The sequence below is a fragment of the Pygocentrus nattereri genome, chromosome 19 (genome assembly GCF_015220715.1).
Source record: "Pygocentrus nattereri isolate fPygNat1 chromosome 19, fPygNat1.pri, whole genome shotgun sequence".
Lineage (NCBI taxonomy): Eukaryota > Metazoa > Chordata > Actinopteri > Characiformes > Serrasalmidae > Pygocentrus > Pygocentrus nattereri.
This window is the reverse complement of record NC_051229.1, coordinates 33323185-33341836: the sequence shown is the minus strand read 5'-3', so window position 1 is coordinate 33341836 and position 18652 is coordinate 33323185. Positions and strand designations below refer to the sequence as shown.

Genomic DNA, 18652 nt, shown 5'->3' with positions numbered 1-18652 from the left:
CGTGTATATCACTAATAACGTATTTTAATGACAGTAATTCACAGTAAGAAAAACACAGACAATTTAAACAAGTAAGATTAATGAATGATGTACAATTAGTCTTTTTTAAACACACACACACACACACACACACACACACACACACAATCCCCCAATAAATGATGCTAACAGAAGGACGAAGCAGAAGGTGGCTTTTTGTGAATCCGAAAAAGAAGCTGGCGAATATAAAGCCGCTTCAGCCTCGTGATTCCAACAACCACAAACAGTTTAATGTAAAAATAATCCATCAGGAGAGAAAAAGAAATGATGGGTAGGTTAACTAAATAAATCTCATTTCTAGCAGCTCCATAAATCCTAACGTTACTTTTCTGAAAGCAAACTTACCGTTTGATGGAAAATAATGCCTAAAACAACAAAAGATCCAAAAGAACAGAGAGGTGGCCTAAATGTCTTCAAATCATTCTAACATATTGCTTTCCTCTAGCAAGAGACCTGCTAACTAACCTACAGCTCTAGCGTTACACAGCATAACGATTTTCATAATAAAAGTCTCCACACAGTTAGGCCCTCTTAAAGGGCAACCCCACCGTATTATCAACATTTCTGTATGATGTAAACATATTAATTTATAATGGTTTGAAATTAATTGAAGTGGTTCACTCTAGAAACACTGTAAGTGGTGGTGGTAGGAACCAAGGGCCACCATGTCTACAACACAAATATAGCCACTTTATTTACTATCTAATAGGACCAGAGAACCTCTGAGAACACCTTCTGAGTTTTTATTCTGACATTTTCTTCGGGGACTATTTTGCCCCACAGCGCCCTGCATGCATCTGCAAACTAAAATACATTTAAAGCCTAAACTTTATCACAAAACTATGTGTCAGAGTTTTTAGAGATGGACATCTGGTTCCTGTCACCACCACTGTGAGCAATTCTGTCACAAGATTCTCTAAAATGTTTCAATGCACTGTCATGACATTTTAACATTTATACATGTAATATTGTCCAAGTCTGTAAACTCTGTATAGTGTTTCAGGTGACCAAGCACTCAATGTAATACAATGCGCCTGTTTCTTTCTCAGAACCAGGCCCAATTAATTAATAATTAATGTCTTGGACCCCCTGAATGTCTCAAAATCAAACCTCTGGGGAGTCCCTGAAAATCATTATGCAGTTGCGCTGTTTGCTTTGGATTAATAGACACTGAAATACAAATTCAGGAAAAGGTCATTATTTATCCGACTTGACCATTGATGAGCCTCTGCCTTTGGTGTTCTTCTACTGGTCTGCCTCAGGGTGGCGCTGTAGCAAATCAGTTCATCCTGTTGGTCCTTCAAAGGCTTAAAACTGTAACTATGCTCAGAATACTTTACGATGTGGCACAGCATGTTTGTGTCTCTGAAAACTTGCCCAAGTTTGCAAGAATTCGGTGGCAAGAGTCTCAGATCAAAGATACTAGAGGAGACGTTTAAGATCTCCGTTAACGTGAGGACGACTACATTACTAACCCAGAAAAGAGCTTTTCCAACAGAAGAACTGTGGAACCAAACATTTTGGTGCCACTGAAGCTAGCTAAGGCGACTAAGGCGAGTAAGTTAGCGGTTAGCCAATGCTGGAGTAGCCAGCCAAGGCTACCCATCAAGGGACCCTTGATGCTGAGGAGTGTTTTGCACACTGGCTAGCAGAAATTAGCATTATCGTAAATATTGTTATCACGCAAACTATTAATGACAATGACGACTACATTATCACCCTTTCTACAGGACTTGCAACTAGTCATCTAGAAATTGAAGTAAACATCTGCAAAACTGCAAAATAATAATGATAATTTGCATATTTTTTTACAATCACTTAGGAAATAACTGGTTGCAAACACAAGAGGTGGAGTCCATCAGATTGTTCTCCAGGCCTTCGTCAAACCTACAATATGAAGATAAATAAGAGCAGAATAAGAATTCCAATCAAACACATCTTTGTGCAATGGCTTTTTTATTTATACACCGTTTGATAACGCCAGGTGTCCTTTACGATTGGCATCTTCATCAAGTACAGCTACCATGTATCTACAGTCATTGCCCATTTTATCAGGTCCACTGACCATATGGGTGCAATTTGTAGTTCTACAGTTACAGACTGTAGTCTGTTTCTCTACATACCTTGTTACCCTGTTCTTCAGTGGTCAGGACCGCCATGGACCCTCACAGAGCAGGTACTATTTGGGTGGTGGATCATTCAGTACTGCAGTAACACTGACGTGGTGGTAGTGTGTTAGTGTGTGTTGTGCTGGTCTGAGTGGATCAGACACAGCAGTGCTGCTGGAGTTTTTGAACACTGTGTCCACTCACTGTCCACTCTATTAGACACTCCTACCTTGTCAGTCTGCCTTGTAGATGTAAAGTCAGAGACGACAGCTCATCTGCTGCTGCACAGTTTGTGTTAGTCATCCTCTAGTCCTTCATCAGTGGTCACAGGACGCTGCCCACAGGACGCTGTTGGCTGGATATTTTTGGTTGGTGGACTATTCTCAGTCCAGCAGTGACACTGAGGTGTTTAAAAACTCCAGCAGCACTGCTGTGTCTGATCCACTCAGACCAGTACAACACACACTAACACACCACCACCATGTGAGTGTCATTGCAGTGCTGAAAATGATCCACCACCCAGTGGGGGTCCTGACCACTGAAGAACAGGGTAAAAGGGGCAAAAGTATCAGAGAAACAGATGGACTACAGTCTGTAACTGTAGAACTACAAAGTGCACCTATAGAGTAAGTGGAGCAGATAAGATGGACAATGAGTTTAGAAACAAGTATGTGTACTTTAGATTGCAGTTTATACTATCACTGCTGACCATCCTGCTGGATATCCATCTAAATGGATTGTTAAACTTACACTGTCTGCTCATGCAGGATTTCTGTATCCTCATAAACCAACTCTTCGAGAACATCCACCTCAACACCCACCACCAGCGTCTTCCTCACTAAACAGAAGAAAAGCTACAGTGAGACACCCATAGACACTTCATTCACTGTTATTATGTTTATGAAATGAACCTGCCTATAAGTGATACTAATACAGACCATTGAAACATGGCGGAGGCAGACACAGACACTGATGGTTTGCTCCATTGCTCCACCTCGAACGTCCTGTCCTGCATGAGCATACGCAGTCTTCAACCGGTTCTGATGCTTCATTCGTTCTTTGACTTGTTGGGAGATGAGACACTCCAGGAATATCTTCTCTGCCATCATCACTTGGGTGGGATGGTTGCATCCAGACACCATGGTCGCCCAGCTCCTGTCCAATGTGGGGCTCTCCGAAATCTTGTCCAGCAATAGTCAGGCAGGAATCTGTCTCAATCTCAACATAGTTATGGGTGAGGTCACCATCACCTGAAAGACAAAGACCATGAATGATACAGGGCAGTATAGAAAACTCCACAGATTCTTCAAAAAAGTTCATAATATTTTGATCTTTGAAAAGTCAACCAGAGTGGTTTAATGTGAAATGATATATTGTAGAGTCAAATTACTGTACAGTGGTGGTGATAGGAACCCAACCTATATAGCAAAAAAGCCATTTTATTTCCCCGCTGAAAAGACTGGCACTGAACGGCATGAATTCCATGTTGGTCTAAGCTTGTTTATGTTGGTTTACACTGGTCTGGTGCTGGTTTAGCTGGTCACCCAGCATGGTCAGGGTGGTTGACCAGCATACCAGCATCCAAACGCAGCCTATGTTGTTTTTGCTGGTGACCTGCGATCACTAGTCAATGCTAGTGGTTCTAGCAGGCCTGCTATACAAAACTATCAGTGGACCTACACGTGTCTATGAGTTTTTAATATGTAATGCTGATGATGGAAAAATAGCTTAAAAATCTGAAAAATTAAAAATATACTTTTGTTGGGGGATATTTTGCCTTACAACGGCCAGCAAAACCTTCTCAAAGCTATTGTAGTTGTCAGACATCAGACGTCTGGTTCCTATCACCACCACTGTGAACAATTCTGACTCATTAAGTTTCTCCATAATGGAACAAATTACAACCACTATTAATGACTGTTTACATCTGAATTATTTAATTATGCAGAGGTTTTGATAAATCAATGGTGTTCCCCTTGGACATCCAATGATTTGGATATTCAAGTAAATTCAAGGTGGTTTTTATATAATTAAGCTTTTTTTATGAGTCCCACAATGGGGAAATTTCACCTCCGCAATTAACCCACCCATGAAGTGAAGCACCATAAGCACACTAGTGAGCACATACACTAGGGGGCAATGAGCACACTTGCCCAGAGCTGTGGGGTGGGCAGCCCTATCCACAGCGCCCGGGGAGCAGTTGGGAGTTAGGCGCTTTGCTCAAGGACACCTCAGTCACGTGCTGTCGGCTCTGAGGATCGAACTGGCACTCTTCTGGTCACAGGGCCGGTTCCCTAACCTCCAGCCTGACAGCTTATTTTCTTCCAAACCAGGCTAAAATATTAGAATAACAGGCTAAAACATAACCAACTGGTTGATTTGGTTTAAAAAATTGGCTTCAAACTTCACCAGTGCCAAAACATCTACCAAAAAGAAGTTGACAGAGGAGAACTGGGCACAGTTTAGCGAGCCATGCTAAGCTAATTTAGTTAAGCTAATGTTAGCTAGTCCAAATTCCCTTAATATGGTCAAATAGGTAATGAAACTGACATCTTGTGTCCTTAAAGGATGAACTGATCATAGCCCCTTAAGGTAATCTGTTGAGATCCCCTCTTGTTTGCATTAACAATGGAAATGGTGTATTATGTACTTAATATTGAATTTTGAATGCTAGATATTCTTCTATGTCTTGGTTTTTGGAATTGAGATTGTCCGTGGTGCCTATGCCTTCAGTTCAGTCATTAATATCAAAACTCTGTCAAAAATGAGAAAACAACACCTCTACTGTAATGCTAACTTCTGCTAGCATTGGCAAATTTCTGCCAACAATGGTTATGCTAGCTCTAAGCTAACGGTGATTCACACAATCCTTTTTCTGGCCATTAAACGTGGACATTTAAAGCTTGTAAAAGACATTTCATGTTTGAAGCTTGGACCAGCTATTAACGTATATTTTAGCTTCAGTAAAGAGCTCTGGCATAGAGTTTCCACTGTTTTCCATTTCTAAGAACTGACTGAAACATAATGCTCAGGCTACCCTTCATCCTCACAGTCAGTGACGTATCTAGAACTCTATAAAGCGCCATGTACAATGATGAGCCACTGAAAGCTTTTAGCCTCTTTTAGACATCCATGGTTGTTTTGCAACACGTTCTGTATTGTTGGGTGGAATCAAAGCAACATGAATATTTTTTATTTTTCACCGTACGTCTTCTTTTTCCAAAACATGTTCCCTTTTTGGGACCTAAAAATACACCCAGCTGTAATTTCTACATGAGATTTAAGATTTGGCTTTGCTTTCATGTTGACATTTACTTTCTCCTGTCAGTCGAGTGCCAATCTCCTGCTTCTCCACTTTTTTTGGAAACCAAAATATGGTCACCCTAGGAAAATATATCAGAGTGCAACAACCACAACATCATAAAATATGTGTGCTGTTACTGTTTGTCCACTAGTTAATGTGACTCCACCACAGCATTCCAAACTTCTATGGATATTACACTCAACACAGTGATTTATTCATGGTGTTACAAGCAGAGAGAAAGTGGGGGGGGGGTGGTGGTTGGGTATTTGTGGATGACGTTATTCCATTTTCCCATCTTTCTCTGTAGTGTGTGCCAGTGGGCCTGCTGAGAGCGGGTATGGCACTCCACCACAGGCTTCCTGCTCACACTGGCAAACAAGGAAACCACATAGAATGACCATCCACACCTTTAGATTTCACCATCAGCATCCACAATTTAACGCTTTAAACTGCTCTAAAATTTCTGAGCAGTTACTGAATACAAATTCTTATAATACTTAACATTCTTTAATAACTTTGGGGGTTTGAGAGGTTGATGCAACTGGTTTTCATATTAATCAATCAACCAATAACATTAGTAAAACAGTAATAACATGCAATAAATAATAAGAATCTACTGAATGCTCATGTCGTACCTGAATAATAACACACAGTTGGTTGTTCATGTGTCCATGCAACATTGCTGTCCCCTTCGTCCTGCTGTTGCCCGCACAAATCGTAGCCAAATCCACCAAGATGTCTTCTCCAGCTATGCCTACAGACGGGCAGTCTGTCTGACCAGCACCGACACTGGTGTTGGCTATACATTTTCAAATTTCGCAGTGGATTGGGAATCTTCAAATGCTCCGTTCCTGAAATTCAGTGAACAGATTGTAGAAGGTAAGTGGGCAGTTCTGGGTGTCACTATGGCTGACACTACAAGCCACCCACCCTTTCTATAATGAGACACGACATTCAGTTTCCTGTCCAAACAGGATGTGATGTGATTCTCATTGCTCTATGTTCAACGGCTATATTAAGAATGCTCAGCAGTACAATATATGGCTAAATGTACCCATAAGCTACTCATCCACAAGATGACATTCACACCGACTGTGAGCTTCTACTTACTGGCCACTTTATTAGAAACACTAACCGCGTACTTCCACTCACTGACCACTTTATTAGAAACACAAACCTTATACTTCCATTCACTAGCCACTTTATTAGAAACACTAACCGTGTACTTCCACTCACTGGCTACTTAATTGGAAACACTGACCTTATACTCCCACTCACTGGCCACTTTCTTAGAAACACTAACCGCGTACTTCCACGCACAGGCCACCTCATTAGACATACCTACCTTGTGCTTCCTATTACTGGCCACAATATTAGAAACACCAACCTTATAATTCCACTTACTGACCACTTTATTATAGACGCTGACTGCATACTTCCACTCACTGGCCATTTTATAAGGTCCAAGGGTGTGTGGTGCTGGTACGAAACAGTGGACGCGTGACAGTCCGAGGAACACTCACTTGACTTTTTGGCCTTTATTTCTCCACAAGGAGAGGACAATAAAACCTCAGGCTCCAAGTCAACATCCTTTGTGTTCGCCTGGCAAGCAAAAGCATGTCCTGAGAAAATGCACTTTAACTCCAGCTCCAGCAGAGGGCAGTGCTTACTGTGATTAATGTCTGGGAAGCGAACCATTGGTCTAATAACCTGAATAGATGTGGGTTCATCACAGTCCAGTCTGAGCTCTGCATTAAGAGACTTTGCTGTGTCCCAGCTTCTGGCATTTTTTGGGAGTGTCTTAATTTAGTGCATCATAAAAGTATACATGCTTTTGTCTTCAAGTATATAAAACATATAGAAATAAAAAATACACTTTATTTAGATTTTCTTCTGCTCCAGAAGACATTACATGTATTGTATTTAGTAACAATAAATAGATGCCTAGCTGTTAAAATGAGTCCCAAATGATATGATATTCGATATTTAATTATATCGCTGTTGTTGGAACAAAACCTTGTATCTCCAAAATGATAACTTTTCAGGAGAGGGAAAAACTTTATTTATGATGTAAGTCAATGGAACCAGAATTTTTTCTAAGTAATTCTCGGCTGTTTCTTTTGGTCCATTTATCATGAAATTTGCAGACAGTGTAAAGAGCGACAGGCATTTTCACATTATGTCAAAAACTAAAAAATGGAGATACTAGGTTTTGTTCCGACAGCAGCGATATATGTATTACATGTAATATGTCATGTAATTATGTAAGTAATATATGTATGTATGTTCTAATATTCCAGCAGACATGAATCCTTGTTTTAGGTATCCTTCATTATTTATGATGTACAGTATATCGTGGTTGGTGTAGTGGGTAACACCTCTACCTTCTACGCTGTAGACTGGGGTTCAATCCCCACCTGGGTAAACACCCTACACTATACCAATAAGAGTCCTTGGGCAAGACTCCTAACACCACCTCTGGATAAGAGTGTCAGCCAAATGCTGTAAATGCGAAACAACCTGGAATCCTGAACAACCTGAACCCGATACCATTCACCAGACGTGTCCGATCTTCAGAGTCTGACCAGATCGCGAGGTCAGGATGATCTACCGCGACCAAATCACAGCCGTGATGTTATTTCGCGATAACAGTTTCATCACAGCAAACAAACGAACGGCTACTGGTGCGCAGGGAGCAGGTGACGTCAGCGAAAGAGGCCGGGTCACGCCCCCATTGCGGAAGAAGGAGCGGCTTTGATGAAAACAAAACTGCGAGTTTTCCGTCCGCCCGTCTTTTCGCTCCCACACTGTCTGAAGCCCAGGAAGGTCATTCCTATCATTCCGATATGAATTACGGTTACGGAGCTCCACCCGGTGGACACCCGGGAGCGGTAAGTGTGACTTTAGCAGGACAGCAGCAGTTAACCATCATGTTTTTGTCCGAACGTGTTTAACAGTCTCCTCTAGTTAGGTTAGCTTCTCGTAGCCTGAGGCCAGCATGGTAGGTTAGGTGTGGTCCCATTTGCTGGGACTAGTAACTGTGAACTCATAAGTATCGATAAAAGTTTAGCATTCAACTTACAGTCCTAACGTTAATACAGCACCACACTACAGACCCGGTCATCATCTATGGAGAGATAACCTTAAAGGGGAACTCCACCGAGTTTTCAAAATCTCTGCATAATTCAAGGGTTGAGGTGTAAACAAAGACTTTCAGAGTGGTTGGATGTGAAATGGTTCAGGTTCACCATGTCCACAGCACAAATATAGCCATTTTATTCACTTGTTCCCGTCACCACCACTGTGAACAATTCTGATTTGTTTGAAGAATCAGTGGAGCTCCTCCTTTAATAACCTTTAAGTTTAAGTGATACTTATTAGTCCCCCTCTGCATTTAATTCATCCGTGAAATGAAACACCACACACACACAAGGGGGCAGTGAGCATACTTGCCCAGCGCAGTGGGCAGCACTTTCCACGGCGCAGTTTGGGGGTTAGGCGTCTTGCTCAAGGACACCTCAGGCATGTACTGTCAGCGCTGGGGATCGAACCCGGCAACCTTCCGGTCATAGGGCCAGTTCCCTAACCTCCAGCCCACGACTGCCCCCAAACCTTAATACTTTACCTGATACGACATCAAGGCGTAACTGTTTGATGGTCATTATAACACGGATATAATGCTCATCATTAGTCAAATTATGCTACACATGTCACTAAATATGAATAGGAATGTCCATATCCATATCAATGTCCATATCACAGTATAGCAGTGCAGGTCAAACGCGTCCAGTCTTATCCATAAAGTGCTGGTGTGGTTGCAGATTTTCACTCCACCTAAACGGCAGCATATACAAGCATTTGTTTAAAGACTAAGCAACTGATTAAGGCCTTGGTTAATAGCTTTACCATCACAAACCCTCTCTCTACTAAACAAGAAGTCCTCAACTTGATCCTTCCCCAGCCTTTAGACTGGAAGCCTGTGCATCTATAATTTCCCTTTCTGTTTCTTGTTTAATACTTCTGTTATGGCCAGTTTTGTTCCTATTGCTGGTAAAAGAACCACTGTAATATCATTCTTATGAAGCCTCGCCTTGATATACCCAATATCCAACTTTCCAGTTCTAGGGGAAAAAGGTTGTTGCCACACAGCATCAGGACTTTTGTTTCTCTTTTTTGCGAGGCCTTTTTGGTCTGAGTTTCACACATTTCTTAACATAGACACCGCCTTACAGAAGGCAGTTAGTTATTTCCTTCTCTCTGCTGACACAGGTGCTCAGCCACATGTGCAGAGCATAGCACTCCCGTCTTATACCGGTTACACTGGCTGCCTATGGCTTCACATGTTCAATATAAGATACTTCTAATTGCCTCGAATTGCCACGTCATATCTTACTCAGCTCCTTCATCTCTTTGTGTAAACTCATGTCCTCTGGCACTGGGCTGATGGTCTTTGATGGGGTGGTAAATGCTCTGGCCCCTGAGTTGGCCCCAACATATTGGTGACTGACCATCCATTTCCAACTTTCAAAACTGACTTGAAAACTTAAACTATTTCTCTTCACTCGCTCCTCTTCTACTTGCACAGCACCGTCCTGTTCATTGTGTTCCTTTGTTGTTTTTGCCTCTTATTGTCTTTTATCTTGTGTTTTTTGCTGTTATTTTTGTTATTGCTATGCATGTTTTTGTGTTTACTTTCTTTTACACCCTCCCTCTTGTGTTGTTTTCTTTGTGTTTCACAACTGGCTGCTTTGCTGGCCTGTTTTGATGCTCTGTAATGCAACCATGAGCTCAGAAAAGGCCCTATACGAATAAAACATTATGATTATTAATATTACTACAATAAGAGTAATAATAAACTATGTATGTGAAAGCTATCATATACGTCCGTATCATTTTTGTGAGAACAAAATGATAGAATCTTAAAAATAATAACTTTATGGGAGAAGGGAAAAAAAACATCATTAACTTTTAATAAAATTATTGTAAAAAGATTGGACTGTTGGTCCATCCATCATTGTGACATATATGTGTGTGTGTATGTATATGTGTACAGAATGTAAGCTGAATGTAAATGTAATTAATTGCATCACTTAGTATGCAATTATTTATGTAATTACTAAAGGCGTTCAGAAAATATGTAATTCCAATGTTATACAATGTTTGCATCTTTTTACTTAACTTTTTTGGTAAACCGCAAGAAAGAGTGGCTGAAAATGTGCCTAACTTTATCGTATTGTTTAAATTTTTAATCTGTTGGAGCATCTAAATTTATAAAAGTACAATATCTGAAACAAAATTGGTCCTACTTTATATTGTGTCAGCGACAGATGATATTCAGGTACAGAAGGATTACTGTAGTACAGCTTATGTAATGGCGTGTATTTTGATAGTATATTTTGTCTTATGTAATTGTTTGGGTATGATTGCATTTTTAAGAATTTCTGTTTTTCCAACAATACTTTCCTATTGGTGTTATGCTGCTACAAATAAAAGTCTGGAATCCGTAATTACACTGTAACTAAATAACAACCACACAGACACTTTGGGTTTATTTTCAAGTGTAACTTCTACATAGATACTGTGGAATGTTTGTGTTGTAACACAGTAATCTGATCAAATCATTTAAGACCAGTCCATTTAACAATACCTACGTAAAGATAAATAGTGATCTGCTTTTGCTGGAAATACTGTCACTGTTGTGTTACTATTGTGTTATTATAAGAGTTAAAACTGAAGTTGACACACGTTTTTTCTGTATCAGCGAATACGTCACCAGTTGCTACACTGTTGTTGCATGTATTGTTAATGTGTAGCTACACAGTTATTAGAAACACATAATACAACGTGGGACCACAAAAAATTGTGCGTTGTAGTGTCCTGATACGACAGCCTAGCTGCAAATTAAACTAACACAGTAGCCACAAGCTAACCAACTAATCATTGTACAGTAAATGTTACGCAGCAATACAATTCAGTACAGTACAGTACGCTTTGTTGTTGAATCCATAGTAGTTACATAATTACATTTGTACAGTATACAAAACTGAAAGTACTAATTTTCTTTGTTTTTGTAGTATCCTGGAGGATTCCCAGGCCAGCAGCAGGATCCCCTATTTGGTTACTTCACCGCTGTTGCGGGACAGGTATATGGGCCTTTCTCATTTCTCTTCAACCGTAGAAATAGTGCATTGTATATTGTACATTGTACAGCAGCATTGTGCATTGTGTCTTGCCTGTTCATGTAAAATATGGACTTTGCATCTGGGATTGTTCTGTTATACACAATCTTCAGTAAAGCTTGTGTGGAAAAAAGCCTCAGATAAGACAAGCGCCTGTCCTTTTATGTCTTTGTTTTTCTATCGGGCCAATGTAAGCATGGGTGATATGGCAAGACTAAAACATCACGATTACCTAAAGACATTTTCACAGTCCCTATCACTATGTTGAGTTTTTACGAGGTTGGTGAACAAGTTGGAGCAGACGAAATGCACCAACCAAACATCATGAGAAGCTGCATGTACAGTAAGATTTATTACTCACACTTTATTTGGATGGTCCCCTATAGATGCTCTACAGATGCTTAAATCATTAACAAACTTTCTGGTGATGTTCAGTTGATTATCCACAACATTATGGTTATGGTTAGGGTTAGGAGTAGATGTAGGTTTTGCATTGAGCTTAAGGTGAGGGTTAGATTTAGGGTTAGGGATACATTTAATAAACCCTTTCACACTCAACTTCACAGTCAGGTGCATTTAATAGCTATTTAGTTGAATGTTACTTAAAGATATACTTAACACTTGCGAAGAATTTACAGTTGACCATCCAAATAAAGTGGTACCGATTTATTTTAATTCAGGGTTTGCAAGAATTCACTGTTTAAAGGCAGGTTTATTAGTGGGCAATGTAAGGCCTTTCTGTCTAAATACAGTTACTTCATATATGAAGGTTTTCGAGCGAAAAAGAACTCACCCTTGGAGTCATGAACAAATATAAAACAAACCTCTAACACCCTCCATCCAGTCATTCTCATGTCATGAAAAGCATATTCTGACATAATTTATCAAAGATGATCATATCACACTGCCCATTCTAGTGTAATCTGCAGTGATGTAATGTCTGGTTTTTCTTTTGCTTCAGGATGGTCAGATATCTTCTGAGGAGCTCCAAGCCTGTTTGACCCAGGCCAACTTCTCTGGTGGCTACAAACGTAAGACTGTCTATGTTTAATTCTCAGTCAAAGTGGTTGTTGTGAAATACAGCTGGATAAAAGACCTGAACTGCTTTCAAATGTGCTGGGGCTCTTATTGCCACAAGCTCTACAGTATATTAGTTACTTTTGTGATTAAACTGGTAATCGCTCAATCACATACTATTGCTGGTTGTACTGTGAAGCATGTAGTTGAACTCTGCAGACTGAGATGTAGAGATATATAACCGCATTACTAGTCTGATCACTCCGTCATCTTTTTCAGCTTTCGCCTTGGAGACATGCAGGTTGATGATCAGCATGCTTGATGTATCCTTTACAGCCACACTAACACTGATAGATCTTTAATGGACTTAATAGATTGTGCTAATGTGTTTCCTATCAGTGCGTAAGAGAAGCTCCACGCTGCATTTATTGTTGGATGCAATTCACGTCATTATGGAAACGCTTGTTGATGTTTCATTAGAGTAACAATAAAAGGCTAATTAAATATGAAGGATAAAAGCCTATTGATGAAAACAGAAATATTCCAAGGGGTGCATTATGAATGTAAATCTGTATTAATGTGGTGGGGGGGCATTAAAAGTAGAGACATGCTGTATATGCCATGCTATATTGTGTTATATAAGGCAGCCAAAGTTTTCATATTGTTTATAAATCTTATCAGTTTTATATGCAAATCTCAGGTATGTAAAATTACAGCTATAATTAGAGACATTTTATGTTGACCTCAAAACTGAAAATGTGTGTCATCATGTACTTAGTGAAGATTTTTAAAAATTTGTTTTCAAAATGGTAAAAACAATCAAAGATATAAAGATTTTCAGCTAATTTTGTAAGTGTAAGATCATATTCTTTACATATGAAAAATGTATCGACAGCACTGAGATGGCACCATGTTATTAATGGAAAAGAGTAGATTAAGAGGCAGCAATACCTTTTATTTTGGTTTATTTTGGCTTATTTTGGTGTAAAAGTGAGTCTTAATCAGGAATCCATTTTAAATGATGTATTCCTATTGACATCAGTTGATTTCACAGTTATGAAGCAAAATTGACAAGGGCTCCTTTTGAGTCCTTTATAATCATGACATACTATATACAGCATTTTAGGGTTTTTTTTGTATGACTTTTCATGCTTTTCAAAAATTCAGTAGCATAGCTATGACTTTGGTGTTCTGAATAATGAAGCTGAAAACTTTATCCCAAATTGAACCAAAAGTGGAAGTTGCTTCTCCTTAACATGCTTTTTCATTAGCGGGACATGTCGGGCTCCATGGGCTTCAATGAGTTTAAGGAGCTGTGGGCTGTGATCAATGGCTGGAAGCAGCACTTCATGTCCATTGACAAAGACATGAGTGGGACGGTGGACCCACAGGAAATGACCCAAGCTATCTCCTCTATGGGTACAATGTTTTCACCATCACGTTTCATCAGAAGCCATATATCCATCACACAGTAATAAGAGTGCAGCTTTGTTGTACTAATTATAAAAACGTGTGTATTGCGTAATAAGAACTTTCTGTTTGTGTGTTTAGGCTACAGGCTGAGCCCTCAAGCTATGAACTGCATCATAAAGCGCTACAGTACTCAGGGAAAGATCACCTTTGATGATTATGTTGCATGCTGTGTCAGACTGAGGACCTTGACTGGTAAGTATGATGATGACTCTTCAGTTCTTGGTTTATTCTAATTAGTTTTGAACCCTATGGTCATTCCACAAAAAGAGTCATTCTATAAGAAGAGTACAGTTTAAAATAGATGCAATGTATGAGACAAAAATTAGTTAAAACATGTCTTCCAAGCTGAAAATGTACCTTTAAACACAGTTTAAAAAGTTTATAGACATGTTTTTATTTTAATTTTTTAATATAGGCACTATTTACATGGATGTAGATGGTCACTAAAGTTCCATCTTAAAGATTACCAAAAAAAGTTTTTCAATTTGCTGAAGTTTATATCAGTTTACACACACACACACACACACACACACACACACACACACATCACACACATATATATATCATTAACTTTTGACAAGCTGACGTTAAAAGGTATACTCTTGATAACATGGAGTGTGGCAGCCAGTTTGGCCTGAAATTCCATCCTGTGATCGGATTGTCGTTGTTTTGTTATTGAATGAATGAATGAATGAATAGCTGGCAGATACTGGAAAAATCTGTTTTTATTTTTGGCAAAAGAAAAATGTAATTGTACAAATATAAAAATGTAACTAGGACAAAAGGCTGTGATTTCTTCACACACATAAGAAATAGCATGCAGTGTCTCTTCCATAACTTAAGAATAACATTGCATTTGCATTGATTAATTTGTCATTGACAATAAGTTTTAATAAACCCTGGAATTTAAGCGGTTAAACAGTTTTGTGAACTGGACATTGACATTATTACCTCTTAGTGGACACTGTTATTGCTCGCGATAACGAAAGCCTGTTATAATTTGACATTAAGTATTTCTCACTTGTGGGTCACAGAAATTCTGTTGAAAGCGCTGATTCTAATCTATCAGCCCACACCACGTTGGTTATTAAGTGGACGAGTTTTATAAAACTTATTTTGTGCAGAGAAAACAATTTGTGAAGGTTTGACATGAAACGGTCAGAAAAATCAGAATGCAGACCCAGACCTGTTCATACAGAATGGAAATTGACTGTAAATATAAATTATTTGGCTTTGTTATTACAGAGGTTTGTTTCAAAACATAACTTTCATTTCCCTGTCCATACAGTCCACATAGGCAAACTAACCTGCAAAAACAGCCCATTTTGAATTCACTTTGGTTGTGAGGTCACAGAACTGAAAAAAATTGCAGATGTCCACCTATTTAATCCACAGTGGTTTAGCTCCACCCACTCACACTGATGTTATAAAGGGTGTTTCATCTTGGACTGCTTTTATGATTTAGCTAATCAAATCAGATTCATTTACATACCATTCTCAAAGGTGCAGGAACCAAAACAAGCTGTTGAATTCTTAGGTAGAATGAGAGATTGGAAATGTTTATCTTTCGTACATCATATTATTATGTATGTCATAAGTAAACTAGCATATTGACCTGTTATCTGTCAGTTGATTTCCAGGGGTTGCTGTGCACACTTTTGCATTGAACTCATACTAACATGCACAAATCTTTTGTGTCCAGATATTTTCAGACGACGGGACCAGGCGCAACAGGGAGTGGCCACATTTCAGTATGATGACGTAAGTCCTGCACAGCTGAGTAATTAGGAGCACACAGTAGAACTGTCGCTCCGGACGGTAGTGCAGGTCGCTGGTTCACATAACTTAAGCCAAAAATCTTGATATATTTAAAATAAGGACAAACCGAATGTGTTTATCAGTTTGTAAAATAAGTAATGGAAAATTCAGATGTGATCTGTACATTATTGTGTGCTAAACTGATGCTTTTCTCAGTTTTTTTGATTGACAAAAATTATGTCTTTCTTCTTTCAGTTCATCCAGTGTACTTTGAGCACCTAAGAGGAATCCCCCGACCAGCACGAGTTTGCTTCATTTATAACAGCTTCTTTTGTATGACATAGATGCTTCTTTTTTTATAGAGTATGCATTATGAGAACTCTAATGATTATGTTTCTTTCTTTTTATTATACCATAACATGTACTTGAATCTCTTAATGCCTCTTATTACTGATATTGCTTTAATGATAAAGTAAAATACAAACAAAAACCACTCATAATAAACCACTGAACATAAATACAAGACTAACCCAAATTTTACTCTTGTATGGACTATACTATACTATACTTGTTTATGTTGATGCTCTTTATTAGTGTAATTACCCACACATAGTCTTAATCGAAGTCTAAAACCATTTCACTCACCCTAGTGAACAGGCCAGCTAGTATAAAATTATGAATTGATTCCCTAGAATTCAGAAAATGATTCCATGTCAAAGTTGCTTTGCAGTAAATGTTCATTCCAACTGTACCAGGCTCTGCTCTGTTTCTGGAAAAAATAAAGCTTTTTTATGCACTTCAGTCACCTTCCAATTTTTTTTTGCTCAAAAAATGTATTAAAAAATGTTTGGAATGGCTGCAGGTTCCTGGGCCTGTGGTCCCAGATGTTTTTAAACTTGCCCCAAGCCTCTTAATACTAACATATCAGAGTTTCATTCTCCCATTCCTCAAACTCCGGAGCTATTCTAATGCAGCTACAGACTATAAAGTTGTTAGTTATCACCTCCTTATAAAACTATTTCTAGTTTGGATTGTTCACTGAATATTCAGCATATTTTAAGTATCATTAAGTATCAGAATCATGTTTTTGCCATGTACAGGGCTGGAGTAGGATTTGTTTTCAGGCTAACTAAGTAAGCTTGGGGCCTATCAGCACTTCTCACTTCCCACCTGCTCGGATATGCCCTCATCCTCTCTGCTTGTTTTTTCCCAATTATTCTTGTTGTCCATCTTCACATGATTCACATATGAAAACAGTGTTATGGTTAAAGGAAAACAGTAATAAACTGATGTGCTAGTCTCTTACCCACTTCAAATCGGATTGTGTGCCAGCGTGCCAGCTACACAGTTGAATCTAAACATAGCTGCTACATCATTTAAGGTGGAACGGGAAGTGATTATTTCAGCTTCATATTTCTATGTAAAGCAAAATACATAAATTCACATACATAAAGTTCACAGGAAGAGAGATGAAATATGGGGAAGACTTTTATGAATGTCATTGTTACAATGTAAGCTAGACATTGTAGCAATAGAATAATCCTTTTTGTTGCTATTTAGAACCATTTTCAATAAGGTTTTATATATAGAACCGAATACAACACATAATCCATTTTATGTCTAAAGAACCATTTCACCATGCAAAGAACCAAGTAAGCATGTAATAGTTCTATACAGAGCTCATGGTTCTAAATAGAACCAATGCCTTTACTTAAGAAACCTATTTTAGAACTGGATCAGCTTGTGAAAGGGAAAGGTGAGAAACTTTTGGAACGTGGTGGAGGCATCAAATTTGGTATGAACACATAGTTACAAGTAAACAATAAAGTGAGGAAGGCAAAGATGTGTTTTATCATGTTTTGTACTCTTTTCAACTCCATAAAGGTCCAAAAGACCTTAAATAGCACTGCTTAATTATCACTCAGTATTCTCATTAGCATTTTTGGGTTACAGTTAACATGTTTCAAATGGTTAATTGTTGCTAGTCCTAGCTTTCCATTGTTGGCCGCCTTAACATTTTGCGGGGTGTTTATTTCTAGAATATTGACGCTAATATAATATTCAAATGACATATGACACTGTAGCTGGTGTGAACTTTCATTTATCGTTAGCCGCATTAAAATTATTCAGGAAGCTGGTTCCTTTAAAAATATATATTGAGCTTTTTAGTGTTTTAAGGTCAGTTAGCATGATCCAGTGATTAATAGTAGCTAGTACTAGCTTTCATTCATTGTTAACCACCTCAATATTTTTGAGGCTTTTTTTGGTAACGCTTTATTCGGATAGTCCATGTTAGATGCTTTGTAGATACTGAATTAACTTTGATGTTAAACTATATATCTGCTAAATTGACTATAATTTTCTTTAAATCTAAACAAAAGACCTTTATTATAACTGCTCTCTTTGTTTATTCATTTTTTACATTCTGTCCCAACTCATTTGGAACTGAGGTACCATACAAGGGAAGTCCAGGTTAGGTATGTTTCCCCTGAGGCAGCCATATTTCCACATACCACAGTCAAAGTATTAGTTGCTATAAAGTGTGCAAACAGGAAATATAGTAGTAATCTAAAAAAGAAGTAATGCAATAGATTACATTAATATATTTGCCTGGAAATTTCCACATTTTCCACAAAGGTAAATCAAATGTTCTTTTGGTAAATGTGGATTTAATCTGTGTGATCTTGAAACTGTCCTCCAAACCCTCTCTGCACTTTGGTCAATCTGAAGCAGATGGTTCCTCACCAAATAAAAGCCTAATTATGGAAAGAAAG

At 38.6% G+C, this 18652-nt stretch overlaps 2 protein-coding genes across 3 annotated transcripts in view; one reads left to right on the top strand and one right to left on the bottom strand.

Annotated features, from left to right (window-relative positions):
• The window catches only part of nt5c3a (5'-nucleotidase, cytosolic IIIA), a 30179-nt gene extending 23797 nt beyond the window's left edge, over nt 1-6382 (bottom strand). Inside the window, exons 1-4 of one of the 2 annotated variants that reach the window (XM_017725766.2) lie at nt 6087-6382; nt 3086-3397; nt 2898-2985; nt 385-1926 (exon numbers count right to left, since the gene is read on the bottom strand). The gene's annotated coding sequence lies outside the window, so the exon portion shown is untranslated. The remainder of the gene's footprint in view (nt 1-384; nt 1927-2897; nt 2986-3085; nt 3398-6086) is intronic. The other variant, XM_037531025.1, reaches the window with a different exon arrangement.
• Nucleotides 6383-8183: 1801 nt separating this feature from the next.
• On the top strand, nt 8184-16679 carry sri (sorcin). Its single transcript, XM_017725769.2, has 8 exons — nt 8184-8342; nt 11526-11594; nt 12592-12661; nt 12927-12970; nt 13919-14066; nt 14199-14312; nt 15823-15881; nt 16134-16679. The coding sequence occupies exons 1-8, from the start codon at nt 8298-8300 to the stop codon at nt 16158-16160; spliced, it is 576 nt and encodes a 191-aa protein (XP_017581258.1). The 5' UTR covers nt 8184-8297; the 3' UTR covers nt 16161-16679.
• Nucleotides 16680-18652: the final 1973 nt, after the last annotated feature.

Excerpts from the sequence above, each read along its gene's own strand:
- sri (XM_017725769.2), top strand. The coding sequence starts at position 8,298 with ATGAATTACGGTTACGGAGCTCCACCCGGTGGACACCCGGGAGCG. Across the intron at positions 12,662-12,926 it reads CTTCTCTGGTGGCTACAAAC|CTTTCGCCTTGGAGACATGC; the intron begins GTAAGACTGTCT and ends CATCTTTTTCAG. Across the intron at positions 12,971-13,918 it reads TGATGATCAGCATGCTTGAT|CGGGACATGTCGGGCTCCAT; the intron begins GTATCCTTTACA and ends CTTTTTCATTAG.